At 42.8% G+C, this 20023-nt stretch overlaps 2 protein-coding genes across 5 annotated transcripts in view; one reads left to right on the top strand and one right to left on the bottom strand.

Moving 5' to 3' along the window:
* The window catches only part of LOC145940633 (uncharacterized), a 211464-nt gene that overhangs the window by 146053 nt on the left and 45388 nt on the right, over positions 1-20023 (bottom strand). The window lies entirely within an intron of this gene.
* Positions 1-20023, top strand: part of LOC145940632 (LIM domain only protein 3) — a 79039-nt gene that overhangs the window by 32907 nt on the left and 26109 nt on the right. For both annotated transcript variants that reach the window (XM_083045991.1, XM_083045990.1), the window contains exons 2-4: positions 9720-9816; positions 10454-10591; positions 11337-11462. In XM_083045991.1, coding sequence (XP_082902117.1) covers positions 9728-9816; positions 10454-10591; positions 11337-11462 — 353 coding nt within the window. In that variant the 5' untranslated portion in view covers positions 9720-9727. The remainder of the gene's footprint in view (positions 1-9719; positions 9817-10453; positions 10592-11336; positions 11463-20023) is intronic.

Here is a 20023-nt window from a genome sequence, read left to right on the forward strand (position 1 = left end):
TAATTATTAATTCTGTATAGAAATTTTTTAATTACGCATTTTATTTCAAGATATACCGATGCTTCTTCATCGAATTATCGCTTTTTACCATGATTTCTCCAAAAATATGGATCAAGTATCGAATTTTAGAGATAATCTTTTCACTTTTGAAAATAATTCACATGCTGCCTTGAACTATTACTTTTTTCGGAATCAACAAGTCCAATCCGAGCGCTGCAACAACGTTGCGTTCCCCGTCTCGGTAAAACCGACGTGGATGCACCATAAATTGCTCCCTTCGTCCTTCGCTCCTTCGTGTTACGGACTCTTCTCCCGAGCAGCGATATATCACGGTGCACGACAGAGGCCTGACGTTTCCCGTCATCGCTTTAACCAAGCACCACTCGGATTAAGTGTTCTCGCTCGTAAGCGAGCACACGTCTAGTCTGGTCGCTGTCGAAGCACACAGATGACGACCGCGAAGAACACCCTGCCCGTTGCCCTTCCTCTTCGTTTTCTCTCTTATAACCTTTATATCGTTCTTATATCTATCGCTTAATATCAACTTGTTCGAAACTCGATTTTCCGCAATAATTCGATAAAGATTGTGATCGATGGCACAATAGAGGTAAGAAAAGTTCACTATTCGTCAAGTATTCTCTATCAAACATATTGTTAATCCTTGACAGATACTATAAACTTTATTAAACTTCCGATACTGTATTACTCTATATGTTGATACAATTTATATTTCATATACTACAAGAATAAAAGATTCAATGAGGCTTGCTGAGAGATTTAAATTTAGAAATTATTGTGCATTAAATAATTTTTTGTATCTAAATAATTAATCGCGAATAAAGCAAAATAATGGTTTTGTTCTTTAAAGCTCGGATTGAATGTCCGAAACAGAGATTGAGAAGATTGCTCGAGAAACGTGAACCTCTCCGGTACTCCCTGGTCACGGCGTAAACCGCTTCTACGTTATTTACGTTAGCCGTTAACGGCTGCGATTCCTTGAGCGGTCCTAACTCACGCGCAACGACCAAGAATATGTCCCGAGTGTCCGGACCTTCGTCTTATTGCGGACAAACCGTCTCGAATGAGTTACTTGTGAGCGAGGCTTCAACTAGAATAGAGCCCGAGTTAATCTCACGCGCCGTTTGAGCTCTGCCTTCGCCGAATTTGAACAAAGCGCGGAATTTATCCCCGCAATACCGAACAATTCCTGGAATGTTCCTGCAGGAATAAATTTAATAATGATTTAATTAGCATTCCTACGCGTAGAGTTATTCGTTTTCAGTATAACGGCTACCTGCGAATTCAAATGATCACGGTATCGTCCGAAGGTTAAGAACGGAGGAGGAAAAAACAGGGAGAGAGAGAGAGAGAGAGAGAGAGAGAGAGAGAGAGAGAGAGCACAGGGAGTGGCGGATGAAGAATCGCCGACGGAATGATACTGTACCGCGAGAGAACGATGGTACCACACAACATTCTGTTGTAGCGAATCGCCGCCATATGCGTTATCTTGCCGCGAAACATTAATAATAAAAGTTTTCGTTTATTGTCTCGCCAACGGCAAACCGACCGCCGTTAGGGGATGAGAGACACAGTCCCTCCCTCTCTCTCCCCCTCTTTCTGGCGATGCTGACACAACTAGGCGGTTGCGCGCGTTTTGTCTTCGTCATGAATGCCCCCTTATCTTTGGGCGAGTCCATCATCGCGGGACGGTTTTGTCCACGGGCGTGTTCCGCGCCGTAGGACTGTCTGCGAATTGTAAGGAGACAGGAAGCGCAGCGTCTGGACGTCCAACCAGTCGGGAAATATTTCGAAACGTCGATCAGAGCCACGCAAAACGAGGGTCGAGAACGGCCGGGTGTACATCGCGACACGGGAGTCTGGTTGTTGAACTAATGCGCCGATGCGCCTCTCTCTTTTTCTCCTTCCTTCACTCCGCATTTCCTGTCGAGGGTGTTGTTCTCCCTTGTCATCCACCGCTTACCCTCCTAAGTTGCCCGGCGAATCGTATTATTTTTTTCGACCAATGTGCATTTTTCCGGAAATATTCGACCGTACCCAAGATTTTGTCTATTTTTTTCGTGAAAGAATATATTCTCCTAGAATATTCGCGTCTTTCTTTTAAATCGTGAACTTTATTTCTTCCCTCTAATTAACGTCACTGCGATTACGTCTCTATCCGATCGGTCGTAACACAGGCAGAGAGGTACATACATTGAGAGAGAGCGCGCGTGTAAATGAGAGACGAGATTAGTTACCGTCGCTTCTACTCAATGGGGAACGGTGCGAGACTGATCACAGGCTACGTTTCTCAGCTGACCACAGCTTCCCGCCGACCGTGCTTACCGCGTCCGGTAAAGGGACGCGATGTAAATCAGTCTAGAACGCGCGCGGCCAGCCGGTTGCACCGGCCACACATTAAGTTAAGGTGCTTCTCTCGGGGATGGAATGATTCGCGGGCAAGGTTTCCACCAAAATCGTACTCGGATTTCTACGCAAACGGGCGGTATACGATTTCCAGCGAACGGATGCTCGATGAATCTTGAGTTACAAAATTAAATAATTGTATATCATACGTGCGACGCAGGATACAATCTTGCATTTATTAATGCTTGAAACGAGCACTCTGTTCTCGCGTTGTTTCGTCAAACGTGAATCGCCGCCGGGCATGTATGTACGTAGCAAGAGGAAGCCGATCGATCGTTAAGTTGGTGCCGGCTGCCGGGGACACTTACAAATTAGCCAATCAAGTTCTAATCCCTCTACGATTTACCCCAATCAGCCCGCATCCCGTCGCAAATACTTTAATCCGTCCATTAATCCTGCAAGATAAAAGTTTCCGGAGTGGTTACGGCCCCTTTGTCGTCGGCACGGTGAACGATATCGACTCGAGAGGATAGGATCGAATGGCGAACGACAGCGATTTAGCTTTCGATCCCTATTATTAGTGAAATAAGCGATCACCGGAAACTTTGAGCAGCTCTCAGCACGGAGAGTGCCAGAAAAGCAAACGTACGTTTTAAGAGAGATTCCTACGTTAAACCCGTACTTTGATTTAAAATGCTAAGAAAAAGTACTAAAGAGCTTTCCGCTATATCTACAAATCTACCTATATTTTTATTTTATTTAATTATAAATTTAATTATAAATTTCGAAGCAACGTTAAAAAGAAAAGAGAGCAGAATATTTCCGTATAGATAGAATATCTTTTTTTCCTCTTAGATATTAGTCAAATTTCATATTGCGCGACGCGGCGAGGATTTTCCGTCGAGAGAACACGGTCGTGTTTCTGCGTCGTGGCATCGGTATCTCTTCGGGGTGGTCATCTAGTTTATTTACGCGCCCGCTTTGCGGATCGAAAAACCCGAAAAAGGAGTAAAGCGGCTTCGCGCGCGCAGGAGGACCGAGGGGAGAGGAGGTGCGAGCGTCGCTGGAATTTATACTCCGCGTCGTCGTGGCCGTCCCCGGGCAATTTTTTTTTCAACCTCAACCTCGAGCAACCCCCGCGGCCTCCGTCCCTCGGCCGCCCTCTCTTCCCCCCCGCCCCGACCCCAAAGTTCCACCACGGACCTCTTCTCGTCCCGTCTCGCTCGCGCTACCGAGCGCGACTATATACAGAACGCTGGACAAACAACAATAAATACATTTTCCCAGGCCGGGTGGCAAACCCGGTGAGGGGTGGAACTTCCATGCGAGCACGTACGGGCATAGCTTAGCGTAATCTGACTGCACACCACCCCATTTCAGCCACCGACCCTCCGCGCCGGGACGCACGCAACCCCCTGATCTCCCCCCGGCCCCTAATTCCCCTTTTCGCCCGCAGTCCCCCGTCGTCGTACCGCTGTCAGGAGACTGAGAGCGCCCATGCCGTAGGGACGGAAACCGTCGAGAGGGTGGGAGGAAGAGAGATGAGGACAAAAAAAAAAAGATAAATACAAGAGCCGACAACGCAGCGGGGAGTTAGGTGGCATCACCACCTGACGAAAGAATTCCGCGACCTGACCAGAATTTCATTAGTCGTGGTCTGGCGAGATAGAGAGAGAGAGAGAAAGAGAGCGAGAGGCGGAATAAAGAGAGTGTGGCGAGAGGGCAAAGGCGGAAGAAGTGAAAGGGGGTAGGAAGGGGGGAAATGGAGACGCGTCGGACGCGTTTATCGGCGCGAAAGAGCTTGTTAAACGGCCCGTTTCACGGTACTGCTTTTCTTCCCGGTGGTCCGGGGGTGACGAGGGGGTTGAAGCGGATGGAGATTTCATGCGCGATGACGGGCTTAAGGGAAGCGCGTCGTTATGGCAAGAAGGAAAACAATTTTCGTTCAAGTGCTTAATATTGTTTCAACCGGGATTCGCTGTTTGTACATCGTAAGGAATAAACACCAAATATGATTGTACGATAGCGTTACGTAAACCGCGAATAAAAGATTCCGGGCGATAAAACGATAAGTCACGTGAGGGGCGAACTTTTATACTTGTCTATAAATTTTGATTCCAATCCTTCTATTAGAATATAAAATTATTTTTAACGTGAAATTATATAATGATTAAAAGCAAAATATTCTTATTTCTGATGAGAAAGATAATATAATTATGTTATCTTAATCTCCTTATAGAAATAAGCAATACAGTTTATTATAATATAATTTAGTGCAAATATTCTAAATGAAAAAAGACGAATGTGTGAAAATCTGTCTTAGATTGAATAAATTTCACATTCAATCATACAAAAAGTGAGATTCGCGTTTCAGATGTTGCGTCGCGTATCGCGGCGAGAAAATTTCAAATACTACAGGAGTCGATGTCCCTTTTTGCAACGGAGGTTTAAGTGCGCCGTTCTCAACGTATCCGGAATATCCCGACGGTTCCGGCCGTTCGGAATGCTAATGCGTGATTACGGCGGCCACGGTCGTAATACGCGAACTTTTTGTGCGGCTCACGTGTGACCCGGGGGCGCTTAAAACATCCCTTAAATTACCCCCATTAGCAAGGGTTGAACGCCGGGTAAACGAGGATTTCACTGGCGCTGTTACGCGAGATTTATTCCGTGGGAAATATTCCTTTCGGACGTTAAATTACGTCGTTATGGCGGGGGCTCTTACTCCTAGCGCCCGACGAGTCGATCCAAGTATAAACTTAAGCCGATTTAGCAACGTATTGTACCGCTATCGCGCGTTTTCGCGTACGTATTAAATGCAAAGTAACGAGCCGACGACGCGCGGGAGAGGGAAGTTATCGCGGCGCAGTGAAAGCGACGATTCGAGTGGGCGACGATATGGAAATCTCCTTCACTGAAGTAGTAACAGACACGTGTGGAAATATAGAAATATACTCTTTGGTAATCCTCCGTCTCAAGGTTGAAGTCGATATAATGTGACAGAGACAATTGACGATAAAGATATAATATTTGAAGAATCAGAATTATTGAAATGTTTTTTTCTTAATTAATTTTTATACAAAATTTAACGCTTAAGACATCAAATATGTAACGTGTATTCAACACTATATCAAACAAGAATGTTATATTAATATTTTAATATAATAATTATATATATTATTATTATTATTATTGTTAGATTTATATATAAATCTATAGAGATTAGCCACGAAACAAAAATTGTCTAAAATATTCTGATGCCTCGATTATACTTGCCTTGAGAAAATAACTTCGATACTTAATTATTTCAATTCGAGTACGAGAAATGCTTGTCGTCGGGCCTTGCATACGATTGTTCTCCTTGAAGAGAAGAATTTTACCCTCCAAGAAACGACGATGTCGTGTTTTTCGCACGTGACTAACGGCACGCGGCTCGAATCTTATCTCCCTAATTTCTCGAGAGCTACCGTCCAACGTCGGCGACGCGCATCGTCGGCACTGTCGGGGCTGAGAGACGCTCTCGCGGGCAATTTACGGAATTTAAACAGCCCCCCGGGATAAGGCGGCGGCAGCGGCGGCTTGGCATTGCGTGGCAGGTCGGATTAGCAGGTTGCCCCCGCATCGAAATAATTCCCCTCATTCCCTAACCCTGCCCTCTCTCACTCTCTCGGCGCGACCACCCCCGCCGTCAGCCTCCGGGGTAGGTTACGTCCTTCCTGCGGGATAAAACAAAACAGCCAGCGGAGTATATTAATGCCCGGCTTAATGCGGCCCGCCTAATTAATGGACCGACTCTCCGGACGCCCGCCCGGCCGTTCTAAAAGTAAGAGATAACGCCGCTGCAGAAGCATTATTAAAGACAAAAGCGCGACCGCGTACCCTGGACGAGTGGAAATTTCGGTAAGCGCTTCCTGACGTAAGGGATTTTCTCCCTCGCGAGAGGTTGGAGAGGAGGACAGGTGAGCGGATGATTGTGATACATTCGTCGAGGCTAAGTCAGGATGTTTGAAATAAATGAGGTTAATAAAATCAAGAAAAAAAATGACAAGTACAAAGTATTCCGTAACCGTGTTATCACCTCCGTCTTTTAAATATTTTTTTAAACAACTGACTTTGAACTGATTTTTAATTGAAATATCGAGGTGCCAATGATACTTGAATTAAACTATAGAAAAGAAAACGAAGAGATGTCGGCGAAAATTAAGTTTCTTAGACAGCGAGGCGTGGTGAGCTGCACTTTTTATTTCTTAAAGAGTTCCGGGGGTGGCACGCTGGGAGTGTCATGGATGCTGCAGGGGCGGAGCCTTCAGAGAATTGCATCGAGACTGCTCGGCTGCGTCGATAAGCAGATCGCCCCCGCCCTTACTACCATCGTACTCTTGATTTTACAGACGCGTTTGTTACAGACGATATCGTCATAGCGAAAGCTTGTTACTTGTATTCGTATCGAATTTACCGGGCTGCCATTATATTGAGCTCCAAAGAGATCGCTCTGCCGAAATAGATCGTCCAAAAATATAAATTCTAAAATAAACTGTCAAAGCTACGTGGCTTCTTAATTATCGCCCTCCTTTACGTTCTCTCGATCATCGAGAGAAACTGGAGAGAGGTGGACCATCCACCATGACGCTTCCGTAATACCAATCGCAATGATAATGACCGCCGAGAGAACACAACGGCTTGGTCAAGGAGAGCACGTACACAACCGACTCGTGGACAGGTTAGCGGTTCTCGAACGTGTAGCGGCTAATCGAATTATCGATGCTTTGAGGATCAGCGTCCGTGGATGATTCGATCACGTACCTGATGAACAGTTCCGGCGGTCAGCGATGCGAGCCACTTTCGTGGGGGAATCTCTCTCTCTCGTTATGGACCCTCCTCGGTAACGTTTGAAGCGAGCTGTTTCCGCCGTGCTCCGCTGGTTGCCCGACGACAATAACCTCGGTCGAGTAATTAGTCGTAAAAATCGATGGCTACGCTCGAAAACCGAACGATTGACCGTGTACCTCGAATTTCACGCCACGGCAGTTTCTTTCATTTTCGTATTCGCATTCGCCCATTGCCAGGAAAAGATAGGAGAAGGTACGATCGACTTAATGTTTACCGTAAAATTCCGTTCGGAAAATCGACTTGTAAGATCGAGGAACTCGATGATAAAGGAACGAACGTTCTTTTCGAGGGAAACCGCACATCCGCCGCGGCTGATGAAAATCGCGGTTAAATACAAAGTGGGAATCGAGCTGCCGACCTGGCTTGGCGGTCGAAGGTTTTCGAGGTCGTCGGCGGAATCCAGGTCGGCGTCCGCAGGAATTTCTGCGGTGAAATTCCAGTGCACGTAACTCCAAATATTTCTGTAGTATCGTAGTTCGTACGCGGGGGATTTCGAGTTTCAAAGGAAACACTCTCGCCACTTCCGTTCGCCAACAGTGACGTTTCGTCAGCGAGTCCGCGAGTCGCGAGTGTGCAACAACCAAGCAATCCGACGTATAATCGCGACAGAAATTCCGTTGATAACTTTGAAACATATATATGTATGTATAAAACTCACGCACACACATTTGTCTTTTATTAAATAAAAATTATTACATTGAAAAATGTGTTTAATCTAATTACGAGAGAGGTCCACGAGAAGGATCAACATAAATTTAACATCTCGCACCAATCGATATCGCGTAGCGATTATTATGTGGGAAAGTTTATATGCAGGCGGATTTAATAGTTTGCATAATTTACCTCGCTAGTTAGTTATTCCATTAATCATTACCACGGGTAGGTGTGTGCACGCTCGCGAATAACAATCGTACTATTATTTATAACGTATTCAATTTATCGGTAACCCGCGGGCGGAGAGGTAAAGCGTGTAATCGATTCAACTCGATTAATTAACTCGCCCCCGCATATGCGATTATAACCGAGGTGCCTCGATTGTGCACGGAAGCGTCTCTCGTTACTGTGGACGAAAACTTTCCTCCGTCGCGTTTGTGTCGCGCAAAAAACAAAAAAAAAAAAAACGCGCGCGTACACACGCATACATATATATAAACGCATACACGGACGTTGTGTATATGCGGGTTTGTTCGCTACTCGCGACACAAAGGCGTTTAATTAGAAGCGCATCGGAAAACGGAGCCATCATCCGGCATCTGGTTTTTGTTCTCGGCAATTTTCGCGTACCGCCAAGGCGATACAGATTTTTTTATCCCCGTCGCCCGTTAATAATTAACGGATCAAAGGCATCGTATTAATATTTGCCCCGAAGTCCCCGACCGCACGGAAGATATTAACCCGCGTAATATTGTGTCCATGCTGGGGGGAGAGGGAGGACATATTGAAACCGCACAAACTTCGCTCATAGCATCCAACTGGTATGAGCTCGTAAATATACCGGGTGGCTGAGATCGAACTTGGTACAGTGCGGGGCGTCGGTGGACATCGCCTGAGGAAAAAGGCCGACAGACCCGTCAACATGCGCGATATTAACCGCTTAAAGACCAAATAACAGCCTTGAACGCAACATCTTGTCATCCGTCTAATACGCGTTTCATATAGTTGAAGAAATCGCATCTTTCAAATATACTTTTCGCCGTAATCTTTATGAATAATAACTCGTAACTTGTTTCGATTCATCGACTAGAGAAAAGATTTACGTTGACGTTTCTCTTCGCGATTTGCGTAAAGCACTGTGCTATTCTTAAACGCTTAAAAGAACATCGTGGCTCTTCAGAGGGGAAACCTCTAATGTTTATCCAGAGAACGGACAGCGGTCGGTGGTCGTCCTGAGTCGTTGGTTATTTCGGAGCCGGTGGTGCTTAAACGCGCAATAAGCGAAGAGAGGCGAGAGCGTGGGAGGGTCAAACTAATTCGATTCTAAACTCTGACCGCATCGCGAGAAAGAGACCGTAGGACGCTCCGATGCGGGAGGGATCTGCGTAAGGATGAGAAAGGCTACACATTCAGGATCGAACGGGGTGGACACAGATGGCACTAACCGCGCCGTTAAATTCTCAAGCCGTAACTCTAATTACTCATAGACAAGCCGACATTCTAGTGCCAGATGCCGGTGAAACTTGTTAAAAGCACGCCAACGCGATTACTCATTCGACGAACCGTAGCTGAAGGTCGATCCGACGGATCCGTCGCAGCTTCCGGATCGAGATAAAAATGCCGTAATAATTAAATGATTAACTGTTCGTCAGAGAGCAAAACTCTTGACTCTCTAATTTAATAAGAATATTCTGATTTAAATAAAGATTTAAAAAATATGTTAGATATGCAAATTTACGAGACGCGTCAAACTTTCAACCCGCGGTTTATACGACAACGATTAAGCAAAGCATTTCTTCATCATGTTTCAGGCGATAAAATGACTATGGATGGGAGCAAGAGCGAGTCGGGCAAGAACGGGGCCACTCAACAAGAATGCGCGGGCTGTGGAAAGGCGATTACGGAGAGGTAAGTGCTTTCTCGCTGCGTGACACAATGTTTCGTTATATATGTTATTTACCATATCTCTCGAAAGAATACTGATTGTAAGAACGATTTACTTAATTTAGTCTATCTTTTCTTCGAGATCGTCGAATATACACGAAAAATGAATTAAATACGTTTTCACATTTTTATAAATAAAAGGTGAATTGCGAAGAATAAATTCATTTATAAATTCACAATTTGATATTTGAACGAAAATTAAATCAGCAATTATAATTATAAAAAAGTACGTAACACGCGTATTCACTGTACAACATCAGCAGACGCAGAACACAATAAAGTTGCAATTAATTTCTGAATCATTGTACGATGAACTTTGTCAAGAAAAAAAACTCTAATCTCATTTACATTAAATAATATCACTAGTCCTTAAAATATTTTTTTATCAATATATAATATATTATATTTTTAAAATATAAATCTGTAGAATTATATATATAATTTTGATATTAATCATTTTTAATATATCATTATTTGCTAATGATTATTTATGGTTCAGTATCTTAAATAAATAATTAGATCAAAAGCATATTCTTATAGATTTAAAGTAGAGTTTCGTACTTTTTTATATAAATATTATTATAAATGTTCTTTTAATTAGGTATCTTTTGAAAGCATTGGATATGTACTGGCACGAGGACTGCTTGAAATGCGGATGTTGCGACTGCAGACTCGGCGAAGTCGGCTCGACGCTTTATACCAAGGCCAATCTCATCCTTTGCAAACGAGATTATCTACGGTGAGTAGTGAACAAAAAAAAAAACAATTCGATCCGTTTCTCGCAAAATTATTTCCGGAAGAACTTTCACAGATTCAGTCGCGCGCGTCTTGCGTCGACGAGTCAGTAAACGTAGATAGACAGATTGATAAAAAAGCAGACTGAAGGACAGGATTGCGGAGGAGAGAGAAAATGGAGGAAAGCGACGGCAACAAATCGAATTTTACAGATGAGTTTCCCTTATTGAATACATCCACATCCCATATAAACAAGCGGGAGCAAATAAACCGTGTTGAGATTACAAAGTCCCGAGGGAATGCGCGCAGGTGGCGCGTCCGCACGAGGAACACGCACCATCGAAACATTGTGGCCTTTATTAATGGCCCAATATTTGAAGATGGCATATTCGTGGTACCCGTAAGCTTATTGGTTCTCGCGACGCGCAGGGAGACAGTTTCGCTCTCGTTTTGGAGACGAGAACGATTTCTTTCTCCGTTATAGTATAGTCACAGACTCCCAAAGTTCCGATAATATTCTCATCACAATATATTTTATATATTGTGTAATAATATATATTTAATAATATATTTAATTGTTAATGATTTTTTAGAGTAAAACTCTCTCAATGTGAAATACAAAATTTAAATTTCAACGAGCTAGAAATATTTAATTGATGCGATCTTTATTTAAATATCGGACGCATAATTGTTTGAAATATTTGGAATGACGATGATAAACATTTTTCTTTCTCTTGTTTGTTTGACAGACTTTTCGGAAATACCGGTCACTGTGCAGCATGCAGCAAAGTTATCCCGGCATTCGAGATGGTGATGCGCGCGAGAACCAACGTTTATCACTTGGAGTGCTTCGCTTGTCAACAGTGCAATCATAGGTAAGTGAGGATGCAAATAATGTCGCAATTTGATATAATTCTGTTTTCCGCGAAAGAGATTAAAAATTCGCACAGGACGAATCTGTATTAATCATATTCGACATATTCGATAAAATTCCGGTAGAAACGTCAGCGAAATGATAAGGTGCGATTGCGTCAAGTGCGGTCTCGTTTCCGCGAACCCTCTCCGGCTGCGCTATTATTTTATTAACAATAATGAAAGCCGGTAATTAAACATTCACACCCGGCGGCGCCGACGTCGGCGGCGACGGCAAAGTCGCTTGCTCGAGTATTCCTCGTGGCAGCTCATCCGTATAACAATTTAATTCGAGCCACCCCAGCCGAGGGTTTGCCCAACTTCTGCAGCACTTCGCAACACTTCGCTTACTTATTCACAACAACCGAGTTAAGCCGAGACTCGTTCGAAAGCCGGGACTCGAGCCGAAACATCTCGGCTCGGATCTGCCGAATGGAGATAATCGACGCGCGAAACTCGAGAGCCCCGCAAGTCACGGCTTTTGCGAACCGCGAGAAGGAAAATTTCCATATCTTTACATGCAAGATTTTCGGCAAGAGCGTGACGCGATATTCTCCTGCACATTTCTCAAGTTTAGACATTTTCTAATACTAGGAATATTATTAAAGTATCGAAATTTTTCAGTGAGAGAATTTTAAATATTACTAAAAGAATAAACACGAAAGAAAGAGAAAGAAAATCTCATTGATAAATAATTTATTATTTTTGACGAAATTAAGGGTCGATGTTTTTAGCGACTTCCGTCGCTCGTTGATGTAAAACGATGACGGTTAGGTTCCCCTAACTCGAGACTTTCGAGAAGGATCAATGTCGTAGAACAAGAAGAATATGCTCGACGCTTCCTGTTCTTGACGAGCATAATTGACACGAGGGCTTCCAACGTAGATGCGACGGTATATTCGGAGACATTCGCGAAACAGAGAGGAGAGAGAGAGAGAGAGAGGAAGAGCGGCTAGGAAAGTCAGAGTTGCGAACTATGCGAGCGACGTGTGGGTGCCCCGAGGTGCACGTCAGATGCAAATCATGCCGACTAATTTCTCGGAAAACTCGCGGATCCGGAGGGAGAGCAAACCGAATATATCCGCCCGGCGAGATACGTCCGAGCATAATAGCGTAGCGATAAAGCCGAATGGCCGAATTAATTATACTCTCTCATGTCTTTGGTTGTCCAAAACAGTTCAGCCATTCGGTGTTAACAACTCTTTGGCCCAGCTAGTTAACAAAAGCGTCTGTTTCATATATGTGTTGATTAACTCTTTGGCGGCCAGATTATAATCTGTTAAATATACAGACGTACATATATATCGAAAAATATTAATAAAGAAATATTAATTTTATTTATTTAAAATAAATTTATAAAAAAAGCCTCGGCTAATCAAGAAAAAGAAAATGTATGCAGTTTTAAATTTAAAATTTAAAATTTTAGTCTTTGTAAAAGAACTGAATACAATTATTTATTTAATTCAATGAAAATGTGAATTGATTTCCGATAATGAAATGATTAAACTATATTTAAAAGATTATAATTATGCTCTTTCTTTTTCTCTCGCTATACCTTGTATATAGAGATTTCTTGTAATTTTAATATAAATTTTATTATTATTTTATTACTATTATATTACTACTATACATAACACGCGTTGAAAAAGATCTCATAGATAGATTAAAGCAGAAAAAAAATAAATTACGTCAAGTTGAAAAAGGATGGGAAACGATGGAATCGCTCTTTTATACCACTTGACAGGGGTCGATGGCATTTCGGCGTATTTAATATAATGTCACTCCTCGACATTTGCCCGACCTTTCTTGCACCCTACGGCTCTCTACTCTGAATTGACTCAGGCCACGAGACCGAAACATCGAGCTCGTATATCCGTTCGAAGAGAGGAACGTGCGAGTTTCGTATACGTGTCAGTATGTGTGTCCATAAATTAACAGATCACATTATATAATTAAAGTTATAAAACATATGACTGATAACAGATTGTTGCACTATTAGAATTTAATGACAGATTCTTTTGCCAATTCCAAATATTTTCTCAATGAAAAGAAAATACATTTCTCTCTCTCTTTTCCTTTCGAGAACATTATTTATATTGTTATATTTTATTCATATTGCGAGTTTTTAATCTTTAATATTGCGTATGTACATACTTAGAACTAAATTTCAAATTAAGATCTAGTTAAAGTAAATTTTGTCTTATATTTATTGATAAATATTGTATTATATTTGTGTATGTTTATCATTTATGTTTGTATGTATAACCATAATGTTTAATTTGCAAGGACTCTTTTTATTTCTAATATTATAATCGAATATTATAAATTCCCTATTTTGCTGATGTAAAAATAATATGCAAATTTTCTAGAAAAAATGAATGATTTCGGAGATTCAAGTCAAAGAATTTGCTATAAATATCATAAATCAAATATAAAGTTGTAAAACTCAGGTGTGATTTCTGTCAGGAAATGTACCCTTTTATTTTCGTCGTTAAAAGCTACTATTTCACGCGATTCTCAAACGGATGTCCTTACGTCCAGGACGTGAAAACAAAATCGTCGTCGCGGGATGTAGTTGGATAAAGTAAAATTTAACAGCTCACGCGGGTAGCTCCTCGTCGGCGCGTGACTATCGAGCGGAGCCGATTACGGCTTAAAGATATGTCGGCAAAAGTATACTTTCTTTCGCGGTCGATGGTAACGTGCAACCCTTAAGGCGAACCATTGGTTAGGGGTCGAAGCGGTTGTGACCGTACGCAACAGCGGAAACGGATGTGGCCGTTGGGTCACGCGATCACCACGAGTCGAGCATAAAACACCTGAGTTGTTTAATCATACGCTCCCGAGGTAGAAATCGTGGCTCGAGAACTCGCTCTAAGGGTGAAAATTTCTCGGTTTCTCTCTCTCTCTCCCTAGTTTGTATCGCGATACGGAAGTGCGGATTACTCATTGACGAGTGGACGTGTAAACGCGACGATAATGAAGGCCTTGAATACGCGATCGGACGAATTCTTCGTGAGTTTAGGTATGGAAATTTAGTTCTTAATAGACTAACTAGAGACTATTTTATTGCAGCGTTTCCGTACCTTGATATCCTTTTACGATAAACTTTCACGATAATTCTATATAATAATTAAGTGAAAATTTTAATTTATATGCTAATGTTCTTGATACCACCATTAAGAGATCCTACATGCACAGTTCGTTGTTTCGACTCTCGTTTACTAAATAAAAAAAAATCCATAGAAAATAAATGACATACTTTGAAAACCTATATTATTAATGTGCTTATAATTATACATATCACATGTTATGTGAAACTAATTTTATTCCGAGAAGATTAAATAACGTAATTTAAATTTCTACATCGTATTTAATGCTCGCACGATAAAATGTAAATAATCCGAACAGAAAAATTATAAAATACTAAGTAAGTGATTCTCAAATATTTTTTATAATATGTAGTATGAAAATTATATACTCGCGCTAATATAATCACACTTCATCTGCAACGATATCATTATCAATGGTGTTTTCTCAAACAATAATAGGGAGGGCCACGAATCGAATGAATCGAAACACGGGCGATGAATTATAAAATCCCATCATACGGCATTAACGAGTGGCGAACTCTTCCGCCTGTTTTCCCATCGTGATTCTCGGCTAATATCTCACGGCGATCGAAACGCGCGAATAAAAAATATCAAATTTATACCGTCCCATCGGTTGCGAGTATCTTTCTTTCTCTCTCGGCGCGTGCACGCTGTTTAAAGCCGATGACGCAGTTTTGCACGTTGCGCAGTTTCGAGATTTATCACTGCATTGTAACATTTATAACCATCATTTTTCGTCGGAGGCTGTATACGTTGCGACATAGCATCAACTGCGTTTGATTTGAAAAAGTCCTGCGAAAGCGTGCAGATAAATCGCGCGAAATATGCAAAACAAATGAAGAAATTACCCCCCTTCCTCATCCCCATGTCATCATATTCGCGCGAATATAAGCCGGGAATTTGTCCATATTGCCGGGATTTTGCGGCAAAAGTTTCGGGCGACGAAAATCGGCTTTGGCGGCGCGATTGTCATCAACATAATATAGTTAATGCATCGCAATAATTAATTAATAACCAGCAACGGGAGATACGTACATACACACGCCGCGTTATTAGCTTGTCAAATAATTGTATCAATAATCATGCATTGATAATTATCGTATAATGAAAAAGCGAATGTGCGCGCTCGTAAATCACAGCGTCGTCGCTCCCTCTCCTCTCCCCTTCACCTCCTCGTAACATTTTGCTGAAACGTAAAGTTTCGCGCAGAGAGCGAGAGCAGTAGTCGCGGGTAGATTTTAATTAAATTCTACGATCTCTCTCTTCTCGCGCGCATTCTCCGAAAACGACCGCGTATAGTAAGACGCGACCGGCTTAAGCTCTTCCTCGACTTACGATCTCTGTCCGCGTAAGGAAGAGCGTTTCGAGAGAGAATCTCGCTTTTGTCTGACGAAAGCACGGCGTTGCATTGTCGGACGACCGCTCGTCCCTTCCCTCCCCCTCAACCCTTCGCCTCCCCCGCCCTGCCGCTGGCGGGTGCAGCATTGTTCGTGCTTATATTGTATTTTGGCATTACGAGTTAGCCGGTTTAATTGTTATTGTTCCGCGGAGCTTATCGAACACGGTGCCCTGTTGCATTCCCACGCGAATCATCGCCCGGCATCGCAATTATTCCTAAATCACTAAACTCCCTTACCTGCGAACGAGCAGTTACACGTAACCCTACGACATTGACACCGTTTATCGACTTTCCCATATAACGACGCCCGCCTGTTGTAATAAGCGTCGCAAAACATGAATGCGCCCGCGCCCCGATCGTATACTATTATTATCTTCTATTTTGCGTCGAATATTTAACGATATCCGATATTTCATAATAATGCGTTTATATTAAATCGCGAAATTTATACAAGATATATTCCGCGGCATTATTTTTCCCCGACGACGTATTCTTTGACTCGTTTCAAATTCGATTTGCCTCTAAAAAACAAACATCGGTTTTTGAATAATTAGCAATTAAAAAGTAATTATAGACAAGAGAGCAAAACGTTCTTCAAAGAGATAAAGTACATTTATAGCAAACTTTTTGCTTTAATAAAATTTTAATTTCAAACTTCATTATAAAATGATAAAATGTTGATAATAATTGAAAAAAGCTAATATAATAAATGACAGTTACCTAGAAATTTTCATTAAACAAAGCTCAACTGCAAACAGAGATCAGTTAATATATTCGCTATTAAATAACAATGCGACATAAAAATGAAACGTAAAGTAGGACATCCTGTGCATCTCGGAGGAGGATATTCATATACCGTGCGTCTTCAATTTAGTAAATAGAAAAACACTTCGCGTCAATTCTCAAAAGTCTGATCCTTCCTTAAGTTTTAGTAAAGTTTGACATCGCGCGGATTATACTTTACGATAGATATATAATAATACGCTATCGTTGTGTCTTATTATTTAATTATTAGTCGTTTCATCGAACTTGTATCTCAACTTTCGGCTCTCTCCGAGAGCTTCCCCGCGCGATGCTCGGGATCTAAGGACAATGCAAAGTTAATTTCGCCCTACGATTCTCTCGAGAGTGAGGCAAGGGTGAGAAAGAGGGCGGACGCTCTCTCGCAACCGGGTAAGTAAGCAGTATATGTATAGGTAGGTCGTGTGCGATAGGACGAGGTGACGGCGCCACGGCGGGAGGAGACGGTGCGGTCGAGAAAGGGTTGAGAAAAGAGAAAGAGAGAGAGAGAGAGAGATAAAGCGGCCATTTTGTTTCCGGTGTCCCGGGAGCACTTCCGGTCACCGTCACGCAGCCCCGCGCGACGGAGTGCCCTCGAGCTTCTGAGATCTCCTTCCGCGATTATATTCAAATTAAATGCGCCGGCCCGACCGGTAATATACTGCCGCCAATTTAGCTACAACCCCCCAGGGGGTGGTTCGCCTTACCTTCCTCGCTCCGTCGCCTCGAATCGTCTCTCCCGCATCCGAATCTAGCGTAAGAACCCCGCGAATTGTCTCGTTTCGCTTCGGGGATGCGTGCCAACAACGGTGTCAATGATTTTCGACCTGCGGTCGACGCCGGATGAAGCGTGCCCATCGTGATGGGCGAACGTATAGTGATCGCGGTGAGCCAATCGACGCGGTATCACTAGTGAGAGGATCGTTCCCGGAATTTCATTCAATAGATGATCGAAACAAATGGAAACGTATGGAGAAAAATGTATTACTCCCCCATAGTTTATAGATAAAAATTATGTCTTGTAATTATATATTTTACATTAAACATAACATTTGCTCAATGCTCATGGGACAGATGATTCTAAACAACATTTTATTAAAAATTCATACATGTTCACATCGCAATATCTACGTGTTAGGTCTGTGTTAGACCTGAAGAAATAATTAGAGGGATTAGAGACTTTAATGATAAATGAACAACAAAGGCAAATCTGTATGTGTGCGTGCGTACTCCGATTTACAAAACCGTAATCGTTCGCGCCCCCGAGATCGACAATAAATTCCTGTGCGGCGCGACAAGGAATTCGCTTCCGGTTTTGGTTGCGCCGCGCCGCGTGCACGTATCGCGTTCAAGCGCGGCTGCATCCGAACAGTGGGGTTTCGGTTGCATCATTTTCAATGGTGATAATCCGACGTGCCGAGAGGGCCTCGTTGCGCGCGCGAGTCGAACCTGCTTTGTCACCGGATAACCTAGACTCGCATTGCCGGCTCCGATGGCGATAGACCTGCCACTTCCCGTCCCTCTCTCACCCCCTTGTCGCCAGCCCGGTCGCTCCCTCCCGTTCATGGCCCCCCTCGCATCCCTCATTCCAACCCCCGACAAACGCGCGCATCCCTTGCCCAGAGTCCTGTCAAGAGAGCGAGAGAAATAGAGAGAGAGAGAGAGAGAGAGAGAGCAAAAGCCATCGATAGCATGAGCATTCGTGTGCACTTCAAAACGATACATAGCAAACGCGCGTGGTAATAGGTGCCGCGATTATAAATGAAATGCGCTACACTGAGGGAGGAATGGGGAGAGGGGGATCAAATTACTCGGACGGACGACGAGCCAATTCTCCTCAGGTGCGACGAGCGGCACAGGAGATCGTTACGCGGAGCGATTAACGAGCCGCTGCGAGTATCTATGCGTATCTGTCGTATGCAGATGATTCGATAGATTTGATTTTGAAATAAATACAGAGAGCATGATGAAGAATCAATGCAATACATCTCTGCAACGACATGCGATAGCGCGGAGCTATTTAAAAATAAATTAACATTATTGTCTCTTCAATTTTCTTTCACAAACTGTTGTATCATCGTTTAAACAAGCATAAAACGAAATTTGAAAAATTCTTCCCGTCAAACAAATAATGTTGCTAGCATTCTGTGGATAGATTCTTGATAAATCTTAATATTATTAAAAATGTCTCGCGTTATATATATTTTCTCACTGTACCATATATAAATAATGTTGCATCTGAATGTCATTTTATCAAGTATGATATTCATTAAATAAAATGATATTAATTAAATAAAAAAATAAAAAATTCTTCGGTCTTTTACGCAAATTCAGATAAAACCAGACAAAATCAAAGATCACTCGTGCCCTACGAACGGAGGAGAAGAGGCAAGTGTCACAACGTTTGCGTTAGTCGTTACACGTGTATTCGTTTACTCTCGGACTGGAGCAGCGGCGGAGACGAAAGAGGAGGGTATTTTGCCGGAGGCGGCAGTATGCGAGGGTGGTTTGTAATAGGTGTTATTCACACACGCATTCACGTATACGTGTGTGCGCGTACGCATTTACGCGGCGCGTTGCCAATGATTTATGTATATCGCTAATTAGCGTGCACTGCACTGTTTTATCCGGCGATCATAGTTTTATTAGGCCAACCTGTGCATTGCGGTATTGTCAGCGCCAAAATCACCCCCGACATACCGAACAACCCCCTTTCCTCTCCCTCCTCCCGTACCGGCTGCACCGAAATGTGCATCAACGCACTCTGCGTTTGTAACGTTCCGGGTCCAGTTTTCAGAAGCAGGAAACTGTTACGAGATGCGTGTGTAACTTTGCTTTTTCTCGTGAAATTGAAGATTTCTCGTCAACGAAAATATTACATAACTTCACCATAAAATTTACAAGATGTTCTAAACTTTCATCGAATCACTTTTTATTTGCGTATTATTTCCTAAATATACTTTCTCGGAATTTTTCTTATATTTAAAAAACACGCTAATGCAGTAAATTATTCTATGACAAGGTGGACGTTTACGGGGCGTATAGCTACTACTCATGGATTTGAGAGAGCGACGGGAAACGCGCAAAAAGGGGCTGTTGTTATAAATGAGAGACGCGATAGCTCTTAACGTCGAAATTAATTCATATCCGCCGTCGCCGTTGCTGCCTAGACGTAATCCCTGGATTTTTGGAGCGCCCTCGCGCGATGGCTTTAATCTCCGGTTTAGGGACC

This window comes from Prenolepis imparis, unplaced genomic scaffold (genome assembly GCF_030444845.1).
Source record: "Prenolepis imparis isolate NDT839.2.m4 unplaced genomic scaffold, iyPreImpa1.0 SCAF_9, whole genome shotgun sequence".
In the NCBI taxonomy this organism is placed as follows: domain Eukaryota; kingdom Metazoa; phylum Arthropoda; class Insecta; order Hymenoptera; family Formicidae; genus Prenolepis; species Prenolepis imparis.